This window comes from Marmota flaviventris, chromosome 4 (genome assembly GCF_047511675.1).
Source record: "Marmota flaviventris isolate mMarFla1 chromosome 4, mMarFla1.hap1, whole genome shotgun sequence".
NCBI lineage: Eukaryota > Metazoa > Chordata > Mammalia > Rodentia > Sciuridae > Marmota > Marmota flaviventris.
Window position 1 is genome coordinate 155,850,229 of NC_092501.1, and position 26,726 is coordinate 155,876,954.

Here is a 26,726-nt window from a genome sequence, read left to right on the forward strand (position 1 = left end):
AACTTCTGCTGGTAGTTCATAGTGAACAGTGAGGGACATAGTCATAAATCTGTAGCTTCCTACTTTTTATTCCAGAAGTGTTCTTTGAAACAGTTATGACTCAGAACAAAACAAAATAAAAACCATATTATTGAAGAGACAAAGATCTAAAATGGAAGGAAATATGCATTTAAGAAATACGTTACCAGGCCAGGGCTGTGGTAGAGCGCTTGCCTAGCATGTGTGAGACACTGGGTTTGATCCTGGGAACCACATAAAAATAAACAAATACAATAAAAGTATAAAAAAGGAAATATGTTACCAAAATATATTACAATATTAACATTTTTACACTGATAATATACAATCTATCAGTCTCTTGCCACATTATTGGCAGGAAATATTAATGATTTTTTATTAATGTAAAACTTTTTCTTCACCAAGAGTTAGAGAGCTTCCTTTTGATACAGTATTATTTCATTTATGAATTAGAACTTGCTTTATACTGTTCTCTTGAGCTTAAACTTGATGTTTCTCAATCAGTTTATCCATTGATGGTGGGAAATAGTGTCCATTTGAAAGGCATCCTGATTGGAAGCTGAATAGTTGTTTTACTTTGGGAGAGAAGTCCTACAGAGTTCATACCAAGTCCAGGGAGGATGCGGTCCCTTTACTTTCCATTTGAAGTCTTGGAGTGTATCATCATCTGCGACTCTGTCATTTCACGTGAATTTTCTTCGGGAGCTGACCTCACTGCGCTGGAAATTGATACGCTGACTTGACGTTTCAGCATCTTCATGACCTTTCTCTTGTACCCTTTACATGCAAAGAAATATATAAAAGGGTCCATGCAGCAGTTGAAGTTCATCAAGCACACCGTGAAGTGCAGAGAAATCTGGAATGAATGCCTTTGGTGGCACTCGAGGAGGTCAGAGAAGTGAAGTTTCTTGATCATGTGTTGGATAATTGCCACGTGGTAGGGCGTGAAGCAGAGAACAAACACGACAATGATGAAAATGATTGTGTTGAGGGCTTTTCTGTTTACACCAGATTTCTCTGCGAGTGGGTTTTGTTTGGCAGTTCTGAAGAGCTTGCAGCAGATCTGCGAGTAGCAGATGAGGATGATCATGAGTGGAAGCACGTATCCAATAAAACACGCACCCAGTAGAATCCAGGGAAGAGACTCTGTGTCTTCAAAATTGGGATACTCCATGCAAGTGATCCTTTCATTCTCCTGCTTGGACATGGGGCTGATGAGTAGTGGGAGAGTTTGAGCAAAGACCAGAATCCAGACAAATATGCACACAGCTTTGGCATGCTCAATTCTCTTCATCTTGTTGTAGCGGAGAGGGTGCACCACGGCAATGAAGCGGTCGATGCTCAGGCAGGTCATGAAGTTCACCCCGGCGTAAGTGTTGATGTAGAACACCAGAGCTGTTATCCTGCACAGGGCGTCACCCATCTGCCAGTCAAAGCCCAGTGCATAGTAGGCTATCCGCGTTGGCAAAGCCGTGGTGAAAAGGATGTCAGAAATCACCAGATTCATGGAATAGAGGGTGGTAGAGTTGATTTTTTTCCTGTTTTGGACAATGACAACCAAGGCCAGTAGGTTTCCCACCAGCCCGATGATGAATACGAGGCTATAATGCAGAGGCATTACTATCCTGGCTGTGTCTTGGTGTGCATAGAGGTCACAGTCATTTCCCTGAGGAGTTGTGGGAGGTGTGGTGAAATTGCTAGCCATCTCTAGACCCAGTGGTGGCAGGCAGGATCTCTAGGAACAAAACAAGGCTCTGTTTAATTAAAGACATATTTAACTCAGAGCAACTTAATCTACCACTTATATATCTAGTTTTTAAAGTTTCACTATTGATACAGTTTTTTTAAATCTATGATATATCATGTGGTTCCATGTATGATAACAGGAAGAACAGAGAATAAGATGTATATTTTTACTCTCACAGTTTGTGGCTTTGGTAAAGCCCTGGCAAAGGAACTGGAACCATCTAAATAGGGCAAATGCATTTTTGTGAGAAGAGGGGATGCACTAACTTTTGGGGCAGAAATTCCCCTTCCTTTTTTCTGAATCACTGTCTGATTAAGAATAAAGTCATGTAAAGCACCCCACATTTTAGGTGGGCATTAAATTTTGCTTTTAAATTGAATTTCAGTTGGACCTTTTTGTTGTCATTATTGTTTTCCAAATGTATATCACTGCCAGGAAATGAAATTAGTCACACACTGTGGTGTAGTGAATATGAACTTACCACAGTGATCTGATTTGTGTTAACCTAAAAAGTATGAGAAATAAGCATAGGCCTTATTAGGAACTGAAAGTTAGGGTTTCAGAGAAAAAGAAGAAGGTGGTGACCATGACAACCAGGACTAAAATGACAAGAAGGAAAAGAAAGAAAAAGGGAGAGAAAAGACTTAAGATGTTTCAGGAAGTTTTAAAATCACATGCAGGTCGTGCTATCTGCACATGGGTTTGAGTGTCCTGCTGTGCCCACTGAGTATCTTCAGGTCCCTGTGGTCTATGTGCTTTTCTGTGTCTAGATTTTATGTAGATATTTGATAGATATTCCACAGTCCAGTTTGTTGATGCATGATTTGTATAGCTACTCCTTCCATGCACATTTAGTTTATTTCTACTTCCTTTCTTGTTATATAAATAATGTTAAGACTGAAATTTCAAATCCAAAATTGAAAACTCCTGCAGTAAGTTCCCCATAAGAGGGTAAATGTTCAATCATTATTGATTAAATACTTTTTATATGAAAAAAAGAGGGTAAATGTTGGTAAAAGTAGGAAAAGCAGAGCAATAACTCCTGTGATTATTATTATTATTATTATCTTTTTAAAATAACTTTTCTTTATTTATGTGGTGCTGAGGATCGAACCCAGTGTTTCACATGTTCTAGGCAAGTGCTCTACTACTGAGTCACAGCCCCATTCCTGTATGTGATTATTTTTAGAAAATAAGTTACTTATCTGATGGTATTATCTGAATAAATCTCATATGAAAATCACCAAAATTAAGGGGGAATTTTTTTTTTAGAGAGAGAGAATTTTTTAAATTTTTTTTTCAGTTTTCGGTGGACACAACATCTTTATTTTATTTTTATGTGGTGCTGAGGATCGAACCCAGCACCCCGCACATGCCAGGCGAGCGCGCTACCGCTTGAGCCACATCCCCAGCCCCAGGAAAAAATTTTAATGGATCTAGTCATGCTGTGCTTGTGGTATTTTAAGAGAAAAGGATAATATCCTTTCTCTCAATGAAAGCTCTGACTACCAATCCACTTGTCTGCCTGCTGTATTAAGTGTTGGGTCTGTGCCAGCATTGGAGCAATCTTGAAACAGGTACGCTCATGGGAATTAAGGTTTATCTTAGGACTGCCCTCCTAGGTGTGCACTGCAGTGTAGATAGGCGAATCCTTACAGCATGCAAATGTACCCTAAAACAAAAGAGAACAAGAACAGAAACAGAACGTTTTGAAATCTATAAGAGGACCAGAAAGGACACTATGAGGAAGAACACAAGAAGGAGGATGGTAAATAGAAAACAGAAAAAGGAGGTAGAAATGTGTCCCAGAAAACTTAAATGAATCGAATTTGCCTATAGTATCGGTTTGGGTTTTTTTTTTTTTTTTTTTTTTTTAACAACACAACTATATGCTACCTAGAAGAGAATATAACTCTTCAGAAAGATTGAAAATAAAGACATACCAGACAAATCCCAATGAATGAAAAGGTAGAGTAGCAATCTTAACATCAAAAAAAAAAAAAAAATAGACTGCAAGGCAAATTCAATATCAATAGGAAGAGAAACAGAGGGTCACTACAAAAGTTAAGAACAGACCACATAGAACATAAAAATAATCATGATACATGTGTGTTACAGCAAAATTTGGCTGAATTCAAAGATAAAATGAGCAAATCCACGTCATTATGGGAAATCTTACACATTTCTATTGAAATATGACAGGTAATAAAAAAAGAGGTTAAAGACTTTGAAGATTTACCCAACATTATTTAAAGACTGTTAGAATTTGTGGTAAAGGCCTATGAGCATATCTGCACATTTGACGTCATAGTAGGTCATCAGAGGAACCTCAGCTTTCAGAAAATCATTAGTGAGCAGATGACATTGTCTGACTGGGATGCAGTTAAATTAGAAACCAGCAATAACTTGATAAAGGATACATCTGGAAACTAAAATGGTATATTTCTAAGGAACTCTTGGATTAAAGAAGAAATCATAGTGGGGGTTTTGAAATGCTTAGAACTAAATGACAAAAATAATACTTGCTGTGCAGTGCAGCTAAGGAGTCAATCCAAGATAGAGGCAAAATGTTGAGTGCATTGATTGAAAAGAAAAGAATGAAAATAGTTGAGTATACTGCTCAAAAAGCTAGAAAAGAAAATAATAATTCCCAAATAAAATAATAAAAACAATTGTGGAGATTAGTGAAATAAGAAAACAAAGTAAACAGAATACAGTAAATATGGGCTTTATATATAGTGCAGAAAAAAAAAAAAAGGAGTAGTTCCTAAATATGAACTCATGGGAATCACATTGTAGAATTAAAGTTGAAAGAAACTGTTATCCATTTATTTGGGAAATGCCTTCTGCGAGAAGCAACTTTTCAGGAACCAAAACCAGGCACAGGAGGTGAAAATTCTAGACAAGGGTTGCAGCTGAGGATTAGGCATCAAGAATTTCTTTTATTGTTATTTTTCTAGAAGTTTTTTTTTTTTCCTTTTCCCCCTGAAAGTCTCAACAAAAGTTTTGAGGAGTATTTCAAGTCAGGTTAATAGGAGATGGCTTTAAAATACATGGCAGCGGGGAACCACACCATGGAGTCTGAGAAACCTACATGTGAATATTATTGTAGAGATTATTCAGATGGCTTCACCTTCAGAGAAGGCGCCACTACCTGAAGCTTGTAAATGACATCTGACCACATCTCTGAGTGAAGTATAGCATTTGGTAGGGCCAGGAGCAGCAGGGGTTACAGAGCAGCTCATGCTGCAGGAGTGTTTAGCACAGTGTTAGTTATAAAGGTGAAGATTTGCAAACAGCTCAAACAACTTTTGGGAAGTTGATTGAATATTTTATGATATAGCCACAGAGTGGGGCATCATGCAGCTGCTGAAAATGGCAGCATAGAAACCTACTTCTTGATAGGGACTTATGCTAAGGAAAGCAGATGGCATGACATAGTACTTTGGGGAGGAAAAGCAAATCACCCCTATACACACACACACAGAAAGAAAGATGTTTGCATGGATCTTATAGATGCCAGAATAAAACATTGTGCGAGTAATTTGAGGACTTTATCCACAGAGTCTAAAATGTTAACATTGAACATGAACTGAGTGAAATGAAAAAGTAAATGATTTTTTTAATCTGAAGGAGAAATTTTTTTATTTAACTCTTCTTCAAAAAACCTTGTCATCTGACGTACTTTTCAAAGCTTGCCTTTTCATACTTTTTATTCACATTCATGCATTGACTTCCTAGGCGCCTACCTTCAAATCATGTCCTTGTAGGAACCTCACAGCAAACCACCACACTAAGCATTGGTGTCCCCCACCTGCTTCCCAGGTGAGGAGCTGAGGGCTCAAGAGGCTCAAGATTATGTTGGGTCCTTCCCTGATGTTGTGTCCAGTCATTTGCAGGGGCAGCTGTTTCACTTGTGATTTCAAAATACAGCGTGGGCATGGAGTGGCTTTCCTCTCCAGAGCAGATGGGCGGCTCTTCCTAAGGGCAAGGGGATCCCTACCTCCAGGAGAATTGCCAAGTGCAAAGCCAGCCCTGAGGGGAAGACTGTTTGAGAGGCTTTCTTGCTGACCACTCTAGTTCCTGAGCTGGCCAAAGAAAGCTCTTGCAGAATATGGACATGTGGATGAGATGTGTCAAGACTGGTCTTAGCCAGTGTAACTCCACATCATGTACAACCCCTAAAAATGGGAAGTTATACTCAATGTATGTATGATATGTCAAAAAACATTCTGCCATGTATAACTTAAAAGAACAAATAAAAAATATTTTTTTAAAAAACTAAACAAATGCTACAGGGCAGAGATTTCCATTTTATTTACAGAGGTATCCATACATCAGGAACATGCCTTGCATACAGAAAACCGTCAATAAATATTTTTGAAACCGTGAGGGGAAAAAACTGGTCTTAGGTAAAAGAGACTCAAGGTGGTTTTGAAATATGACATTATATGACTCTAATGTCACATTAGTTCTTGCCAGTATCTCTCCTGTGTTATTCATGCTATAGTTTAGCTGGTTTTATGATCTCCAAATTAAGGAGTCTTTGACGGTTATTCAGCCATTCTTATAGTGATCAAGCCCCAGTTTATTATAATCTCTTAGAGATACTACTTTATACCTTCCTTTGATCATTTTATGGGTTATTTTCCTGAAATTTGAAATAGCTCCACTCTTTTATTAGCAATCCTTACTGTCTGCGCCTGCACATGCTGTGTCCTGGGACTACAGAAATGATGCCTTTTTATGTCAGAGCCTCAGGAGCAGAAGGATGAGCAGCGTGCTGGGAATGTGCGGGTACGTTTGCTGTACTCCTTCTGCTTGTCTTTGCTCTACAGTGTGCCTCTGGCAGCCTTTGGATTATAAATTCCTATTTTATTCACTTTCAAGTATAACTTTTTGTTTCTTCTTAGATGTATTTTAAGTATTTTGCATTTTAATTATTAGGAAGCAGCTTCTGGCATGTTTATATAATATCTGTCTGTCTTGTCTCTGAGTTAAACTTGAAAGTACCATCACTCATTGTATTGCCTAGGGAAAAGCCCACAGAAGTGTTGGTCCTAAATCACTTTTCCTTAGAACACTAATAGTTGTAAGAATGGCAGTGTCCTCATAATGCTTGTGGTGAAAAGGTGTAGTCCCTGAGTTGTTGTGTTGCATGCTCCATACATGGAGGGACAGGAGTCGGGATGGCCTTTTCCCTGAGGGCATGGATAGTGACTGGGCTGCATGCCTTGTGGATCCTTGTTTACGTTTGACCTGAAGAACAGGGTTCAGCTGGCCTCTAAAATACCTACACCTCCTGGGATTGAGCTACCTGGAGGCCATCTCTGCCGCCCTCTTGTTTTATGGATAAGCAAAGGACACAATTCCTGTTTTGTCTCTGTAATGTGATATTTGATCATTTTAACTTTTCTGTTATCCTAATACATGTAAAATAATAAATTTATTCCTCGTCAAAATATCTTCCAAAGTATTTTCACTTACATTTTTGGAAGTGGGCCTGCGTGTATTTTCTGTAAAATTTGTTTCATTGCCAATAGGCTTGCTGACATTTCTTGAGATATTATCACCTTATTTTTGCATAACCGGACATGTTGACATGAACTGACAGGGTTGTTTGTTCTAGCCACAAAAAGTGGAAAAACAAAGCCCCCCCTCAAAAAAAAATGTTTAATTTCTTTAGTATTTAAGAAAATTGTCTAAGCTTCATTGTGATCCATGCTCTGGAAAATGTTTACCCTGGAAACCAACTTGAAGGCACTTGTGACTTTTGAAAGGATCCATACACCTTCTACTGTCCTAGGCATGTGTTTCGGTAACTAAAGTATTTTCTTAGCTTTTATTCATGGCAGAAACAGAAAAAAAGCAAAGATTTAGTTCATACTAGAATAATAGCTTTTGGTTTTTAATTTAAGATTCCTGAAGTGTCACCATGATCCACTAATGTTTATTTTAATAATCAGTTCCTTAAGTGTATAAAGTTTGTAGGGCTAAACTATTAGGAAGTTTCCTTAAATTCAGCTTTAGCAATGAAGTTTCCTAAATTCAGCTTTAGCATCAAGTAGGATGACTTTTCTGTAAGGTGTCAGGGTCTGATCCAGACCACCTCACACAGAGAGGTGACCTGGCTCCAAGTGCTGAAGATGAAGTCCCAAAAACATGCTTCAGAAACAACCAGGGGAACCACCAAAATGTGCATGTACAGATGTTCATTATAGTTTTATTGTTAAATGATGAATGCTATGTGATCTGAATCTTCCTCTGATTTCTGTTGACATACTGTCCTTGGGCTGTTTTCCTGAAGAATGGTAGGATTGAGGAAATGTTTCCAGAGTGGGGAGAAATAGCATCATTGGGAAAGGAGAGGGAAGAAGGCGGCTCAAGGTTATTGGAGTAACAAAGATGTGGTCTTACTGAGGAAACAAAGACCAGCAAGATGTGCCAGGATGCTAGATGAGGCCAGGCCGCTTCTGTTCTTAGAAACAAACACATCCACCCCGTGGAAGAAAGATATCGTTCATGACTTCTTTCTCTGATTACCTAGTTTTATAAGCCCTCCTCAAATAATTGAAAAAACATTCTTGTTCTTGTCCAAACAGGGACCCTGTTTGGTCCAGTATCCCACACACAGGTTCCTAACACTCAGTCACCTTTGTTCTTGCCTTGTTTTTAGTCAACTAAACAAGTACCCCTGAGCTGCTGGGTGTGCCATTTGCCTGCAAAATGAGCAGGTGGGAAACATTAATTCTTGCAGTGGAGAAGAAACCTGAGGCACAGCTGCAGCCACCTGTCACTGAGGGGCAGGTCAGGTTGTCCCTTCTACTGTGATGTCGAGCCACTGCTGTAAGTCAGCACCTGCCCTGTAACCTAGTTAAATAAATCTTTGTACACTATTAGATGATTTTTTTCCCCACAAACAGGTGTGCCTGTAATCCATTGAACATACTCTCAGCATTCCTGCATCCTTGTAAAAAATCAGAGATACAGGAGTGACTGTATTCAGAGCAGAGTTGACCTGGTCAGTCTGTCTGGGGTGACCTCCCCTGCCTCCTGGGGAGCTACCTTTCTCTGGTTTGTGGAGGTGTGAAGAACTGACAGGCTGGCATGGGCAGCCTTCCCAAGACCTTATTAGGTCTGTGACTCTTCTGCTTCTGATCCCATGACGTTCAGACCATCTTTTAGTAGGTTGCAAAAGGTCATTGACAGGACAAAACACGAAGAACTTTTTTAAGGTAGAGCAACAGTGTTCACCAGTCTTCAGTTTTTTATTTATGCCTCTCACAGTGTCCTGCCCCAGCGGGCACTCCCTGAAGACCAGCTTCAGCTCACAGACCTGCCCGCTGGCATCATGGGAAGTGAAAGGTGCCCGAGTGTCAGGTTGTTTGGTTAGACACCCACTTGCATACTTAAGGTTTTACATATTCCTACTGTTTTTATTTCATCTTTCACCAATTTTTTCTTGTGTGGCGTTAATACTGACTAGGAAGGATGGAAGTTATAAAGATGAAGATGACGATGTTTAGAGAACTGTAAGAAGCAATCTATCCATGACACTCATTCCAGCATGAGAAACAGACCTTCTGTTTGTGTGCAGCATGCTTGTGGGGTCCTGGATAGTGGGATCACACAGCAGAAGGCTCTTGATGGCAAAGGGCTGTGTCTGTACACTCTTTCTCCTGAGTCCAGAATGTTTTTAGAATTAGTATGCACCTTTCCTCCTAAAAGTCCAAGGGAGTTTCAGGCTTTATCTTTATTCTCTCAACTAATCTAGGCAGGACAAAATTTCCTTGTTTTATGGATAAATGGAGTTTCAGGTGAAATCAGTCATTTGCTCAGGGTTCTTCACAGCCTGTCTATGCAAGTGGCCAGGGCTCCGAGTCCTTTAGTTGGCAGGCCTGTGTGCTCACCTCTGCACTACCCCCACGTGGCTGTGTCTGTCCGCGTGCCTCTCTGTGTCCTCCTCGCTCTCTGCTGCTGTGCAGCAGCCTCTCAAAGAGCCCTCGGATGGTGCCTGTCTGCTGCAGGCAAACTGAAACCGTGATTACGCATCCTTCATGGTGGGGCTGTGCCCCCTCTTCCTCTGGGTGGCTGGCCACCTTCCCTCTTAACATGCGCTGGCTACAGCCATACCAAGCCACTTGTAGTCTTTGGATGTCGCCTGTTCCCTCCCACAGTGTGCCTTCTGGCACTCTTCTCTTCTTGCCCCTGTCCTGCAGTCTCAGCTTGTACTTTCCTTTGACATAGCCGTGGAAACTAGCTGTTCCTGGAAGCTTTCCTGATTCTACCCCATTCCCCCGGGGAAGGCATGGTGGTGTCTTTGCTGGGGGACTGAGGTTTTCCTGGTCCAGCATCCCATGATGTTGATGTCTTCTGCCTCCAGCTAACCAGTCAGCAAATACTCATTTGCTAAAGAAGAGCCAAATCTTATTCCTCCTGGTCCTCACTGAAAGGTCCACTCTGAGACAACAGTAAGTCCTGGATGGATAATAATGTCCATACTACTCAACAGACTGTTCCAGCCACTGCCCTGGGAACCCTACATGTAGTCGCTCAAAAAACTTCCACCAGTCCATTTGTGGATGGTGAAATTGAGGCACAGAGCACTTACACGACTTGCCTAAAGACAAAGCTGTTAAGTGTCAGGGTTCAAACTCAGGCTCTTTGACTCCATTAATCACATTTGGTATGTTTTATCCCTAGTTCCTGTTTCCAGCATGCTCTGATGTGGGTGGGAAGCAAGTAAAACAGGAAGGAATCTCAAAACTGTAATATACCAACTCATTTCTGTCTGAACCAGAGAGACAAGGGCTGGGAGAAGGAGGGAGATAGGTGGATTTAAATGAAGGAGTTTGTTAATTTGTAATATGTTTTAAAGTAAACGTTGTATAAATGCATTTAGATTTTACTATTTTAATCAACATTTTAATAATAATTTGGACTGAAATTTCAATTGAAAACAGGTGGTGAAGACCCAGCATAGCATGTATCTATTAATTTATTTTTACACCTGCTTTTAAGGTTTTTGCAAAATACTTGTTATTCTTTCTTTTGGGCTTCCAAAATACCACAAATTCTCTTACCTCTTCAGTCTGCAGAGGTTTTCTCATGCATTATCGCACTTTGTATGGATGCCCAGTATTTTACAGACTTCTTGGGAAACTGATGGACTATGCAGACTGGAGGACAGTGTTTGTCCTCAGCACATTCCACCCTCTGGAGTCACCCACTCCAGCAGGCCTTAACCTTGGCAGAGAAGAAGGCCCCCCATGGACTCCTTTATTAGGGCCGAGCTCCTTTTTAGATGCAGATATTTTAAGGATGATGACTATAGCACACATCTTAATCCCACACATCTTCATCCCATACATAACTGCTGCAAAGGAGCAGTTGATATCTAGTAAATGCCTAAAATACATGCACGAAGCCCTGTAGTTGCCCGAATTGGCATTTATACTGTGGAATGACAGATAATAGTACTAATAAACTCTTAGAAGCCTGCTGAAAGTGACTTTTAAAAGGAATCATCTTCACAGCCAGCCCCATAACCTCTGAGCATGTGAGTGAGGCTCTTTATGGGGCCAGTACTCTTGCGGTTTTAGGTTCAAAAAGTAAAATTAACCCCCAGAAACAAAAAGTGCTCTCAAATTCCAGAAAGCATGGTTAGATATATAATCTCCCATAGACTCAAAATCATTATGCAAAATATTCCATAGAATCTTCATGTAAATTCAAGAAAATAATTTTCACAGAAATAATAGGGCAAGGAAATTTTGCCTTTTGGATTCATCCTTTGGCAGTTTAATAGGTGTGGGGGAAATTGCAGACATTGTTTTCACACTATGAGAGACAGTATTAGACTAATGTGGCAGAAATCTTACTCCCTATTTTACAAATGAAGCAACTGAAGCCAGAGACATTAAGCAACTTGTATCGGGCTTTGGGCTATAAATAACAGAGCCCAAGTTTGGATCTGATCCTAGAGCCACTGCTCTTAACCATTACGCTATATTGTGCTCAGATTAACACCAGACAGACAGAACCCACCACCAAAAACAAGGAAAACAACAAAAAACCCACACCCTTCTTGAAAGGAAGTCTCTTCATAATTTATATTTTGCCAGTTTTTTTTTTTTACATCCACTCTCAACATGGACATAAATATTGGCAAATCACTACATATCATTGTTTTGTGATTTTTTTTAAAGGCAAGAAGTTCTAGGAAAAAAATATGAAGCAGGTTTATACTGATCATAAAATAATACATACCAGACAACATAGATGTTATTTTTTGCACCTCTTTAATTAAAGTTTATCTTTAGAACTAAAATGCCCATGCTCACAGAGGGATAGTAGAGCCCAGACTGTTGTTACTCCTTGCTGGTAAATTGGTAAAATGTTTTTGTAAATCAAAAATAATTATTTTGTATCTAAAGCTTTAGAAAATATACTTTTTGCTCCAGGAATTCTACTACTGGAATTTTGTCCTGAGAAAAATTTTAAATATAAAAAAGACTTATATACATAGATATGTGTTCACATAGTAAAACATAATGATTTTTACTTTAAATTGTGCCGAATGGCTAGTTGTATTGTATGTAAAATGCATTAAAATTCAATAACACTCCAGTTTAAATAACTTTGTTTCTTTCCTTTCATGTTCATATGTCCTGGAAAATTGACATTGTTTGCAGATTTACCCTTGATACTGTTTTTTGGTCATCTGAAATTCATGCAGAAGCATACCAAATAAGCCCTGTTTTTTGGCAGTGATATTTCTGGAATGACCCATTCATTGCTTTCACCTCACTTGATAATAGCTAATTAGAACTGCTAGTAACCATACAATCTAAACTATATTAATAACATGATTTTTGTTAGTAATGCTTATAGCTAATAGATTCTTTTCCTTTACCTTTTATCCAAAACATAGATTTTTGCTTTTTTTTTTTTAATCTTAAGAGCATTTGTTGCCTTACCTGTCAGTGGCTTGCCTGGGCCCAGGGTAGCAGCAGCGGGTGTTGGCTCAGACTAAAATCAGCTAAGCCTGGCATGTTGCTTTAAGAGAGACTGGCCACACCTCCTTTTATGGCCCTGCCTTTCTTCCTGTCCTTCCTGTGATTGAGAGTAGAGATGATCAGTTAGTCTCACGTATGCGTGTACACTTTTTTAAAAAATGGGAAGTGAAATTTTTCTGAACTCTTAAAAAAAAATTATCCAAAAGCCCCTTGGAATTTATGAACTATTGATATCTATGGAACTTTATAAATTTTTCCATAAAGATTTAAGTATCAGGAAAAAAAATCTTTGTAGTAGTAAACCTTAAGCAAAAAATCATCATTATCATCATCATCCTAGTTACTGAGATTTTCTATTGATATTCTGTGTATAAGTGTGGGTTTTTAAACGTTTTAAGGAAAAAAGTCAGCTTTGGCAACGTTATCTATCTGGAAACTTGGTAATTTACTCAGTCTAAATCTTATCAGCTTATGACAAAGAAGCAGGTTTCTGTGGTGAGTGGGGAAAAGAGTCTCCTCCTTAGACTGGGCTAGTGGAGGTTTTGGGGCCAAAGGCCGACTGACTGCATCAGTAACTGCGACACTTAAGTGGCAAGGAGAGGTTGAAGCCACACATCTACATTGAATGCAACCCACTCTTGTGTGCAGGACAAAAAGACCTGTGCTGCTAATTTTAGAGGGTTTGGCTGCTACCGATGTTGACTCCGTCTGAACCAATAATTGAGGTGGTGTTCACCCTTGCCTAGGTTCACCTGGCCGTTCCCAGCCAGATCTGGGTCTGCAGTTAGGAAGGCAGAGATCACTCCTGTGGTGCCTGGGGTTCTGAGAGGCCTGGATCCCTGGTCTGAGGAGAACTGGTAGAGTAAGCTGAGAAGGGTTAGGCTTTGCAGGGGTATGATAATCATCCTTATGTATTTGGAAACTGTGTCATAGAAAAGAGGTCAGATTGCTTTTGTCTGTGTTCCTAACTCCAGAGAGTAGAAGGAGGACCAGCATGAGAAAGAGGTCTTTTTCCTCCAGGATTCTGTAAAACTGGCATGTGGCCATAGCTTCTCTGTGGTGTCATTAAATCCTCATAAACTCTTCAGTGCTGGGGATCTGAAGAGCATTGTTGACAAACAGAAGAGTGAACAACACATGAGCTGAATTCTTTGAATTTATGTTGGTTCTGTAAACTAAAGCTATGGAACAAAGTGATCTCCAAGACTATTCCTTGGGGGAGTGCAGCGATTTTATGACTCTGTGGACATGGCAACTAGTTCATTTAAAAAATATGGACTGAGGACTGGAATGTGGCTCAGTGCAGAGCACTTGCCTAGCGGTCCCACATCCTATCGCCAGCACCACTAGAAACAAAATCATGAATTGGCAATGTTGAGAAATTTGTCAATTTTTGGAAGGTCATTCTGTTGAGACTTTTTGGCTTGTAATTTTGGAAATATTTATAATTGTTAAGTAAAACATTGTTACATAATGAAAGCATCAACTGCTCCTTTAACAAAGCAGATTCATCCTTTAGTTGGTTATTGGCATAGTTGACTATTTAAAAGAAGAGGTGGTATCCTGCGATGCTGTTGAAGTTTCTCGTGAGATAATTTTCCGGGCTCACAGACCTTCTTTCTGTTGTTGAAAATTACCAGGGTTTCTGTAGCTGTGATTGGACTGTACACACATCGAGTCGATGTCCCTTCTTAGGAGAGGTGAGATGGACATTTGTGATCTTTCTTTCTTTCTTTCTTTCTGTCTTTCTTTCTCTCTTTCTGTTGTAGTTGGACACAATACCTTTATTTTATTTATTTATTTTTATGTGGTGCTGAGGATCGAACCCAGGCCCTTGCACATGCTAGGCAAGCACTCTAGCACTGAGCCACAACCCTAGCCTGACATTTGTGATCTTAACTGTTTCCTTTATATGTTCTATTGAGTACAGTCATGAGCACATAGTGGGCACTCAGTAAATGTTAGTGGTCTTAGTTAAAGGGATGAGGGAATTCTTTATAACCTGATTTCCTTTTTATTTTTGTACCTCTGACCTCACATGCTTAAGATCAGGCTTCTGGCACTTAGCTGTTTACCATATGAAAAAGGTCAAATTGAACCATTGTTGCAAGGATAAAGACCAGATGTTGCCATAAAATAAGGAAAAGAGAAAAACTGGTCAGTGACTAATAACATTATGGTATTTTGTGAAGTCGTGTGTATAGAAATAGCAATGGAATTTTTTTACAAAACAACCCACATACTCCTGATCTAAAATATGTGTTTCTGTAGTGTGTGTACACGAGGTCTAGTATTTAGTCATCATTTAAAATTATAATGATTAATAAATTTTAAGGAATTTTAAACTTCTTCTATTGGCATATAAGTTATAAACTGTGGTCATTAAAATTCCTATCATTGTCTTCTGTTTATGTTGAAATGTAACTCAAACAAGAATTCTGCTTCAGGTTGTTTAATTATAACATCCCTTTTCATGCTTAATGGCTAGATGTAAATGGAAGAATTTCTATGAATTGAGTACCTCAGAGGACGTGTCCTGTTAGGGGAGAGGGTCTAGTGCAGTTGGCTGACCACAGTGGGATTTTATTGTTACTGAGTGACCACCCAGCCATATTGAGCATGTATGTGAAACATGTACTTTCATCCCATTTAAAATGTTAAATAAGGAAAGAAACTTTTTTAAAAAATATTTTTAGTTGTAGATGGACACAACTATCTTTATTTTATTCATTTATTTTTCCTGAGGTGCTGAGGATTGAACCCTGCGCCTCACGCATGTGAGGCAAGCACTCTACCACTGAGCTACAACCCTAGCCCCAGAAAGGGACTTTTTAAAACAAAAAGCAGATTCTGCTAGATGGTTGCATTGTTTAAAGAAAAATGTATTTGTTCTGCAAGTGTCCATGGAGCACCTCTTCTGTAAGAACAGTGTCTGGTAGAGAGGATAAAGCAGCAAACGGAACAGACCTGTGGAGCTTCCATTCCAGCTGGAGAGATGATAAACCCATGAGTTGCACATTAGAGTACAAAGTGACGGGGCTTGGGGACAGTTGGTCAGTGAAAGAAACAGCAAGCAGGGCTGTGAGTTGTGTAGATGGTGGGGGATCAAGGAGGGCTGCTCAGAGAAGGTGCTATTCTTTTTTTTTTTTCATTCTTTTTCTTAATGCATGAAATTAGAATGTATTTTGACATTTTACATATATGGAATACAACTTCCCATTCTTCTGGTTGTACATGATATGAAATTACATCGGTAATGTATTCATATGTAAACATATATGAACATAGGAAAGTAGATCTGATTTATTCTACTAACTTTCCTATTCCCAATGCCATCCCTTCCCTTCATTCCCCTTTGTCTAATCCAAAGTATTTTTCTCTACCCACCTCCCACTTATTGTGAGTAAGCATCCACATATCAGAGAGAACATTCGACCTTTGTTTTTTTGGGATTGGCTTATTTCACTTAGCATGACAGTCTCTGGTACCATCTAGTTGCTGACAAATGCCATAATTTCATTTCTATTTATGGCTGAGTAATATTCCATTATGTATACATACATTTTCTTTATCCATTCATCTGTTGAAGGGCACCTAGCCTGGTTCCCTAGTTCAGCTAATGTGAATTGAGCTGCTGTAAATATTGATGTGCCTGCATCACTATAATATGTTGATTTCAAGTCTATTGGGCATGTACCAAAGAGGGAGATAACTGGGTCAAATGGTGGTTCCATTCCAAGTTTTCCTAGGAATCTTCATACTGCTTTCCAGAGTAGTTGCACCAATTTGCAGCCCCACCAGCAATATATAAGTGTTCCTTTTCTCTACATCCTCACCAACATTTATTGTTACTTGTATTCTTGATAATTGCCATTCTGACTGGAGTGAGATGGAATCTCAGTGTAGTTTTTTTTTAATAAGATTTTTTTTTTTTAGTTATAGATGGACATAATATCTTTATTTTATTTGTTTATTTTTATGTGGTGCCAGGGATCAAACCCAGTGTCTCACACATGCTAGGCAAGCACTCTACCACTGAGTCACAACCCTGGCCCCTCAGTGTAGTTTTAATTTGCATTTGGCTTTTTCTCTGAGGTGGGGAGTCCTTAGAGTAAATCCAGACCAGGAATGAATAACTTATACTTTTCAATAAAAGGAAAACAACTGCTAATCAATTATGTTTGGGCTTAGGATTGCATAAAACCAGTTCTTGAGTGTAATGCTTAGAAATTGCTTTGTTAATTTTTTTTAATCCAACAAAACCGAAGTTGACTATGTATAAAAATCTACATTAGGCACTTTGGAAATTCAAAATTAAGTAAATTACAGTGGGGTTTTGGGGTTGTTGTTTGTTTTCAGAATTAAGCTATTGGGAGATTGTCGAGACCTCTATATAGTTCATTAACATGTGGGCCATACAGGTGTTCAAGAGTAAGGATTATTTTGTTTTCCCCAATTTAACAAACTCCTAAGCCGCCCCAAGCCCAGTACTGATGCTGGGAGGACCAGCAGGCCTCCATCCCTTCCTGTCTGCAGCCCTGCATGCTCAGTCTGGGGAGTGTAGGCTAGTGAGGAACCCACACTGAACAGGTGGGTGTTCGCCCTGCCTGCTGTGCACTCACCTTGGCTTCCTTCCCATCCCCTCCTTAGCTCACACCTCTGCATCCAGTCTTGTCACACTGCCTACGCTAAGTGTCTCCTGCCTGGGTTTTCCTTATTCCAGCTTTTGCTACACTTTCCTACATATCTGTTGATACTGCTGCCAATTACCAGTTTTGTAGAGTGTGAGTGTGTGTGTGCGTAGTAGGATTGAGAGGATGCTGGATGATTTTTATAACATGGTCTCCATCAGAGATGAGAAAATGTACAAGAGGCCAAGATGGTCCTGTGTTTCCTAAAAATACTAGTGAGGACATTTCTTTGTAGACATGAAAATTAGTTCATGCATTTTCTTACAGTAATGAAATGATTCTTTTTTTTTATTTTTATTTGTTTATTTTTTGTACTGGGGATTGAACCCAGGGATGCCTAACAACTGAGCCACATCCCCAGTCACTTTTTATGTTTTATTTAGATACAAAGTCTCGTTGAGTGGCTAAGTGTCTCACTAATTTGCTGAGGCTGGCTTTGAACTCTTGATCCTCTTGTCTCAATCTCCTAAATTGCTGGGATTACAGGCATATGCCACTGTGCCCAGCAGTAATGAGATAATAATTCTTTATACTGATGGCATTCCTTAAAAAAAGGTAAATAATGATAGAGCAGTTAAGCCAGCTGTTTAATGAAAAATGGTTACAGAGGTGTGCCCAAACCACACTGTTCCTCTTACCCACCCAGCTGTAGTAGGAGTGTGAGTTTGCCATCCTGGAATGAGTCCTTTAAGGTCGGGACTGCCTGTTGCTCAGAGATGGAGATGTAGCCCCTGTGCTGGGCATCCTGCCTTGGCATAGTCAGTACCCAACTGAGTCACCAAAACACTGACACTGACATGGTTGGGGGGTTAGAGGGGAGAAGAAAGCTATTAATTCCAGGAAAAGTCAGAGAAATTTTCTAAGACTTGAACAGTGCCATACAAGATGAGTTTCCTAAGCAGCAAAGTGGAAAGGAGTGTTCAGGTTCAAAGAATAACCTGTGTCAGTATATAGTGAAAGGAGCATGCGGTGTCCAGGGGGAGCCATGTGCCTGTGTGCATGGGAGGGAGGGAGGGAGCATACTTTGCATGTGACTGGCCTGATGCGTGGAAGAGCAAGGAGGACAGCTGTGGGAAGCTACAGTGATAAGAAAGGATTGCAGATTGATCTGGGGCTGTGCTCAGTGGTAGAGGGCTTGCCTAGCATGTGCCAGGCCTGGGTTCAATCCCCCAGACAGGGGTGGGGGAGATAGGTGCAGGTCTTTGCTGTTTCATGGTAGTTAATCTTTGGATGATGGGAGCCTGTGGAAGGAAGGGTCTTAAGCATTGGAGTAATGTGATTGGATACCTGTTTTCTAGCACAGGGCCTGGAACCAAGCAGGGAAAACCTCTTGTTCTAGAAGAGTACTGTTAGCAGTGTTGAGAGATGGGTTAGAGAGAAGCAAAAGGAGAGGGACACATGTGACTTCTGAATATGTCAAGTTGACAGTATCGAGTTGAGTTTTAGAGCCAGGGTAGAGGGCAGGCAGGCAGCATGAGTGCTTGCTCATTTTCTTAGTTGAAGCCGTAGAAGGAGTTGCTTGATCAGGGAGAGACTAGAATAAGGAAAGATTCTCATGAGAGGTAGCAGAGTGGTGTGAGAAGTCATCCCTGGGATCAGTAAGAAACACCCCTAAGATGCAAAGAGGAGGGAGTATGAGGAAGGGAGGGTGGCAGTAAGTAGCACTTGGGGCTGTGGTGACAGATCACTGGTCTTTTTGGGTCTGACCAGGAGGATTTCTAAAGTCCATTGCCTTTGGTTTATGTAGTCTCTTTCATTTGATTTTTAAGTCATTCATGGGAAGAAAACAGCATCCACTTTAAATTTCTCACATGCTTCACATTTAATCAACAGATGCTGATCCACTTCCTCAAGGGGGTTTGGGAAGTGTCAATGTGATAGGACAATTAAGTTTTCATAAAGTGTTGTTTATAACTGCAAATTATTTCATATATGGTCTGTGTTTGAAAACCAACTTGTGCATTTAAGACCTTGCTTTTAGACTGAGATCAGTTATAAGCAGTGTTTTACTTCAAATATCCATCTGACATTGGTATTTTAAATTCAACTTTATACTATAGTGATTTTTCTCTGTTTGTTTGCATAGCTTGGCACCTGTGTTTGCTCTGTTTGTACCATTTTACTGCTCCATACCAAGAGTCCAAGTGGCACAAATTCTGGGCCCGTTGTCCATCACAAACAAGACATTGATTTATATATTGGGACTACAGGTACAGTATGCATTTTATGTTCACATTTCTTTAACCAAATCTTTTTTTTTTTTTGTCTTTTTTTTTCTCATTTGATCTCCTTGAAAACAATGGTTGTTTTTTTTTTTTTTCCCATAAGTTTGGCTTCATGATCTGTATCAAATGTTCAAAGGAAGTGTTACAGAACAAGAACATCAAGGTGTAGAAGGTACTAGAATACTTTCATAGCCTTTAGAAATCTGATAAGAGCTTTCACTGTAATTTGTATCAGTGGAAAATATTTTCATTTAATTGTTACAATTATGTGTAAATGCTCTTTTTAAAAATCATAGTTTGAAGTGGAAATACATGAGAACAGTGGAAAGTGGAAAAATCAATGTCAAAATTAGTTTATTGAATACAGCGTCACAAAGAAAGCTCTGAAGAAGAAACCCAAAATGCTTTACCAACCTGAGATTTGATGTTTTCAAGAATCATTAGCAATGTTATTACTTCTGTGTTTGTGCTCCTACGATGATATTGTCATCATTTGCTAAATGGTTTTCTTTGAAGATCATTGGAGTACTTACTGTCTGACTTAGAAACCTGAGCTTGAATGAGTCCTTACTAATACTCAGTGAATACCAATTGCTCCCTGCTGGGTTCCAGTCACTACACTGGAACACATAGGATTTTCAGTGTTCTGTTATTTGTCATTATTTTTACTCCCATGACTTTTGATGTCAAGCTTTTTCCTGCAGCTTCCTGTGGCACCATGTGTAGCTTGGCCTTTTGATCCACTAGTAAACACTCAGGCATTCCTTATCCCACACATATCAAACCGGATACTAGTGTCACTGTAAAATGCCCTTCTCCCTCCCGTTTTAACCTTTAGCATTTCCTCCAGCTCCTCTAGTCTGTTATCATGCATTATCAATGGCCCTGCAGGGGCGGGTGTTTCCTTACAACTTTTACAACCGTTTCTCATGAAATATGTTATTCTTCATCTCTCAGCCCCCACAAACTCCCCCTTAGCCTTCCTAATATGTATGTAACCAAATAGCTTATTTTTGCAGTTTATTCTTAACAGCTAGGATTTGCTGTAGCAGGTTTGATTTTTTTTTTTTCCCCTTAAATTATTGTGACAGAGGCAGTATGAAATGGCAGAAAAACACCAAGGACCTGGCCCCTGGTTCTGGTATGTCTCTCACTGGCTCTGAGACTTGGGTCAAGTCATGACCCCCTGATCCTCATTTTGACCTAAGTTCCTTCTAACTCTAAAGCTAGAATCATTGAGGATGAAAAACATTATTTCCTCAATTATGGGGTAGAAATTCCATGTGGCATTATGGAAGGTCTTTGGGGATGAGTGAACTTTGGCTTAGTGATGGGGTCTGTTGACTATTTGCTTTGTCACTTATTTTTACTGAGCCCCCATTTGCCCATTTGCCTACCTGCAAAATGAAGATAATAATGCCTATATTACAAGATTATTTTAAGGATTAGATATCATAGCATTAGTGTTACTGTGTATCTGAAAAGATAAAAATAGCTAAGTCAGTGGTTCTTATTATTAATTAGTAATTTATCTCTATAGCTAACCCCATTCATTGCTTTTTCTGACATTATAAATGTATTGTTATACTGTTTTGTTTTACAAAAAGCAAAATAAGTAAAATATTTCTCAGAGAGAGGGGCTCTGGTTGCATAACCTCCATCACAAGAGCCTCTGTGTTTAGTGCTATTTCAGCAGTTACATGGCCTGCAGTGAAAGTAACTGCTTAAAAATGACACGGTAAATCCCGCCATCACGTACATCCACAAGAGTGTATCCTTACTGGAATAAGATATATTCCATGCTTTTATAATTATATTTAAAATGGATTCTACTGTCATGTTTAACTAAAAAGAACCAATAAATAAAAATCAGAAAGTAACCTCTTAACCCTGCTCAAAAGCAAAATATAGATGCAGCTACCACAGTTTATTCAAAGTAGTATAAATTTCTAATAATTGTCATAGTATTTTCAATAACTTTGTGAGGTAGAAGTGGATATCAGAAGGAGTGAAGGTGCCTCACTGCTTCTTTTTACAGTCTAGTCTTTGGCATGGATGGCATCCAGGGTTCTTCTTGCATCTCCAGCAGCAGTTGCCCATCTTGCATCAAGGGTGGCTGAAGTCTCCATCCTCTTCTTGCCCCACTCCCCTCTGGGCCTCTGCATGTTTTTGTGACATTCACTCTCCCCACCACAGCTACATGAAGCCAGGGACATTTCTTTAATGGATGAATGAATGGCTGTAATCTTTACCAGAAGAGCCAAAATGCTTATGAAGGGACATTATGTATCAGATGGCTTGAGAGCCAGCCCTGTGGTACCTACCCTGTGCTGGGAGCTGTGGAGGATGGGGTGAAATACAAGATGAGATACTTGTCCTCCAGGAACCCAGAGGCTAGGAAAACTCACTCCTGAACCTGTCAAAACCCAAGCAACACAGTTGGCACCAAACACACAGTAGGAAGGGGAGCTTGAGAGGATCCAAAGGAAACCAGCTTTGACTGGCAGGATGTTGGACTCCTTCTACTTATATCTGAGCAGGTTGGTGAGCACAGGGCTGTGGAGCTTGCCTATCTGCATACACCCAACTCCACCATTGATAGCTGTCTGACAGGGATGCAAGTCACACAGACACTCAATTTTCTCACCAGTAGAATCAAGTTCATAGAGCTTCCTCATCAAGTGATATGGAAGATTCGCTGAGTTCAGTTTGTGGGAAACCTTGCGAGAAATGCCCAGCTTGTAGAAAGTGATAGTTAACTTATTATCCTTTTTCTTTTTAGAGGAGAACGACAGCAAAATATTTGTCTGCATAATTCTTGACCTTGTTATTATCAAAGTTATTTACGTGGAGGAAGCCTCCATGCCAGATCAGAGATTAAATTAGAAGTGGCAGCTGATATTCCTTCCTGGGTGGCCTGCACCAGAACACAGCCCACCATCCTGCAGCCCACCAGCCTCCTCTCCCTGTTCCTTGGCCTCTTACCCTTCGTGTCGTCTGCTCTGAGTGTCCTCATGGAGTGTGTGGAACTCCAAAGTTCGCATCTAACAGTTGGCAGTGAATACAGCTGCCCTGCTCCAGTGCCCTGCTTCTTCCTCAAAGATCAGAAGTCTTAACCCCTAGTCCAAGCTTCTAAAGTACACACTAGACCACAAACCATTTCTTTCTTCCAGGGACGCTTTGAGATGCTTTGATTTGTTTGGTGTTTTTTTGTTTTTGTTTATTTTACCCTGAGCACAACTCTAAAATATAATTTAGAAAGCAAAGGTAGAGATTTCTTGAGACTTAAAAATAATTACTTTTGTCATTAATTAACATTGTTATTATAAGTTTATTCTTCCTTAGATGAACTAGAATAGGAACAATACCATTTGGTACAGACCTCTAAGCTGTCAGAATTCTTCCCATCTAAATTTAGAGAAACAATAATAAAAAGTTACAGTGAGAAAGTTACGTTAACAGTTGTCATAAGTCACTAGCAACAAGCATGGATGATGACTACCTATGTTTACATTGTTGATTCTAATAATATAATTAATACCCATTTGTAAATGATAATATACTTGAATTTCACTTGTATTTCTTTGCATGGGAGTGGGCCAGGTTCAAGTAATATATTCTCAGCATTGAAGTCTAAGGTCTTAAAAAAATAACCTTATTATTAAACAAAATTTATGTTTATTTTCTATTTGCCTATATATTTGATAGCAAGTATAATTAGTATTATAAATGGTCATGATTATGTAAAAATAAGTATACTGTTACTGGCAGTTGAATTTCATTTTTAGTTGCCTTTTTTTTCTTTTGTAGCTTTTCACCTCTGGTTCCTACATCTGGATTGTAGCCATAAGTGGACTTGTAAGTTTGATTTCCCCCTCCCTGCAATTCCCCCTGTCTTCTGGGAAAACAACAACAACAACAAAAAAAAAAAAAAACGAGGAAAAGCATGATGCTGAACTTGTGGGCAACACTCACTTGTTCCTGACATTCTCTCAGCCCTGTCAGATCTGGCTCAGTGCTACTTCATTAGTGACTAAAAAGGGCCAGTTACTTGGAAAATTGAGACAAAGGGAGCCAGTTGGTCTGAGTTTTCAAAGTAACTTGATGTTTTAGCTAAATTGTTTTCATTAGTGTTGGTTTTATATCACATTCATAGTTTAATTCATGGTAAAAAAAAAATGACAGAAAATGAAGATGTTGGACCTACTGAAAATAAGGAGAGCTGTTGTGCTTGTTTTATAAAGAGACTGTTACGTGAGGGAAGAAAATAAGACCAACCAGCAGTCAGGTGGGTTGGAACTGACAGAAGACTCATCAGGTCTGTGGCCAGAGAAGAGGAGGAAGGGAGTGAGCCGGAGGATTTGGGTCCTCCTCCTGTGGCTGGAATTTCCTTCTCTGTCCCATACCCGTGGGACTTGGTTATATTTTATTTAGAGGGTATTTTAAAAGAAATTTAGATCATGAAGTTGAGTTTTATTCTTCCATCACTTGAATATGAACCCTCAAATTTATGAAAATAATTTTATAACTAGTGTATATGGAGTATAGTTTTAATTTCTTTCTTGGAAAAAACTAAGAAAAATATAGAATAGATTCATATGAACATGTGTAACATCAGAGAAAAAAGACTTCGAAATAACTGCAGCCTTCTGCAGACCCTTTACATAAATCACTACTTTTGGTCCTTGTTTCCCAAGTGACTGACCTGTGTTTGGGGCAAGTGTACCAACCATCCTTTCAGCCTGCTCACCTCACTCCTCACTTTCAGCTCTGTTGTTCCTCTTCTCTGCTCATTATTTTCATCTAGAACTTGATTGTTCATTCCCCTCAGCTGATGTGCTTCTGCCAATCAAAGTCACTAGTTTTCCTCTCCCTAAATATTTTCTCATTTACCCAGGACCCCATTGAGAAGCCTTCAAACCATACAAGCAATCTGGAATTCATTTTTTTCCCCCAGTAGTAGGGATTGAATCCAGGGGTGCTCTACCACTGAGTTACATCCCCAGCCCTTTATTTATTTATTTTCATTTTGAAGTAGAGCCTGGCTAGTTCCCCATCTGGTCTTGAACTTGTGATCTGCTTGTTTCAGCCTACTAAGTAGCTGGGATTATAAGCGTGTGCCACCCTTCCTGGCCCATCTGTTGTTCTTAAGAGTTGTGGCTTTGGAACATCCTGGGATTAGACTGATTCTTAGGGCACAGTTGCCAGGCTCTCTCCGGTCTAAGTTCATCACCACTTGAACTGCCATCTTGATTGACAGTAATAAGAGCTGCATGAAGATGTACAGTTTCTTCCATAGTACAATTTGTCTTAGTCTTTTATGGTTTTTTTCATAAAGCATTAAAAGAATTTCAAACTACTTTATTGTATGCTGTTTCATTTATTATAGATTCATTTACTCTGAATATCCATTCCTTTCTTTAATAACTCATTATGTGACTCATTTGTTTTAAAACATCCCATTTTCTTTCCTCATTCTGTTTTTAGACAGCTGATTTTAAATTAAGTGCTTGCTGTCACCTCAGAAAGTTTCGTTTTGTGACATTTGATGCTCTAGAATTGGAGGTTGCACTTTTCATCTCTTTGTAGTCTTTTTAGAATCTAAAATATGCATGTTGTGGTCACAGTCTTTCCAGCAGACCTCTTGACATGTAGTAAGATGCCTGTTTTAACTTTTTAAAAGGAATCAGAAGATTTATGAATTTTTAACACAGAATGCCCATTGCACTATGTTTGGAATTCCAGGATGATTTGGCATTTTAGAGACTCTCACTAATAATAAATACCTCTGAGCTAATTTAATTTTCACTTCTTATAGTAATTGACTCAACCAAAGTTATTAACCTCCTACTGTGATCACAAATCCAATAAGTTTTCTTATTATCCTTGTTCTTTTACCCTTTATTACTATTCCACCATAATTAGATGATTCTAGCCACATTTATTTGAAATGATTGATAATAATGATAATCATAGCTGGTTTTCCTTCATGCTGTACCATAAATATTGGTGCTTGTTTTACACTTCATTAATTTTTTTTCTGACTTTACCTAGAAAATCCACATTTTTGTTAGGAAATATTTTATGTAACACAGTATGCTGTTTATAAAGATGATTATAAAGGAGGATCTGAAAATTGTCATGAGTGTCTGGTTCGCACAGCACTGACTGCAGAGTCCCTGTGTGCCATAACAAAGCCACAGTGTGCCTGTTCCAGATGCTGATTGCTCAACACAACACAAGTTCTCTTCCCATGCAGATCAACTGACTTCCTTTTTTTTTTTTTTTTTTTTTTTTTTTTGGTTTTTATGATAAATAAGATACTAAAAAAAAAAGAAATTCATACTACCAAAAAAATATACATATTTGGGGAATTGTTACAAAACCTGTTGATGAAATTTCACCTTTTAGCATTGAAACTGATAGTTCACCTAGCAATTCTTGTGTTTTTTAAGAGAAAGAGCTTTTTAAAAAAGAAAGATGTGTGTAAAACAAGTCATCTATAATCTTCTGTCATGGAAACCAAAAAATGTACTCATGTTTTCCTGGAAAGTTGCCAACTTTGAATTGAATTTATTTTATTTAGCTAGTTATCAGTTTATTTCTTTGGGCTAGCCTAGTTTTTATCTTTCCTTATATCATTTATTCTTTCATGATTATAGATGTCTCTGTATGTACACACATGTGTCATATAACATCTCAGTGGTTAGATAAAATACAGACAGTGTAGGAGTGTGAGTAGGAGCCTCTTTCTGTCCTCACTGATGTCACAGAAAAGTGTGAAGCCTAAGTTATTTTCCTGAGTTGGAGGAAAATTGTTTTTAGCTCTCAAGGAGCAGTAAGACTGCAGTTTGCCTGGGATGGTTGTCACTCTTCAGTTCCATTTTGTAATCCCTTGGGGAGGCCACCTGCTACTCCGAAAAGGTGAGGCGTATTCAGTTGTGTTTCATGAGTACTTTGAGATTATTCACATGCATCATTGTTTTTGTGTGCCTTGTCCCTCCTTTGACAGTTCTTTTTTTTTTTT

At 39.1% G+C, this 26,726-nt stretch overlaps 2 protein-coding genes across 2 annotated transcripts in view; one reads left to right on the plus strand and one right to left on the minus strand.

The window, feature by feature from the left end:
* Positions 1-26,726, plus strand: part of Ubac2 (UBA domain containing 2) — a 155,098-nt gene that overhangs the window by 76,782 nt on the left and 51,590 nt on the right. Inside the window, exons 5-6 of the mRNA XM_027938811.2 lie at positions 19,561-19,684; positions 23,510-23,557. Of these exons, the coding sequence (XP_027794612.1) occupies positions 19,561-19,684; positions 23,510-23,557 (172 nt within the window). The remainder of the gene's footprint in view (positions 1-19,560; positions 19,685-23,509; positions 23,558-26,726) is intronic.
* On the minus strand, positions 51-12,824 carry Gpr183 (G protein-coupled receptor 183). Its single transcript, XM_027938809.2, has 2 exons — positions 12,745-12,824; positions 51-1,753 (listed from the first exon to the last, which is right to left on the minus strand). Exon 2 carries the CDS (start codon positions 1,721-1,723, stop codon positions 650-652), a length of 1,074 nt encoding a protein of 357 aa, XP_027794610.1. The 5' UTR covers positions 1,724-1,753; positions 12,745-12,824; the 3' UTR covers positions 51-649.

Coding starts and splice junctions, on each gene's coding strand:
- Gpr183 (XM_027938809.2), bottom strand. CDS start 1,723: ATGGCTAGCAATTTCACCACACCTCCCACAACTCCTCAGGGAAATGAC.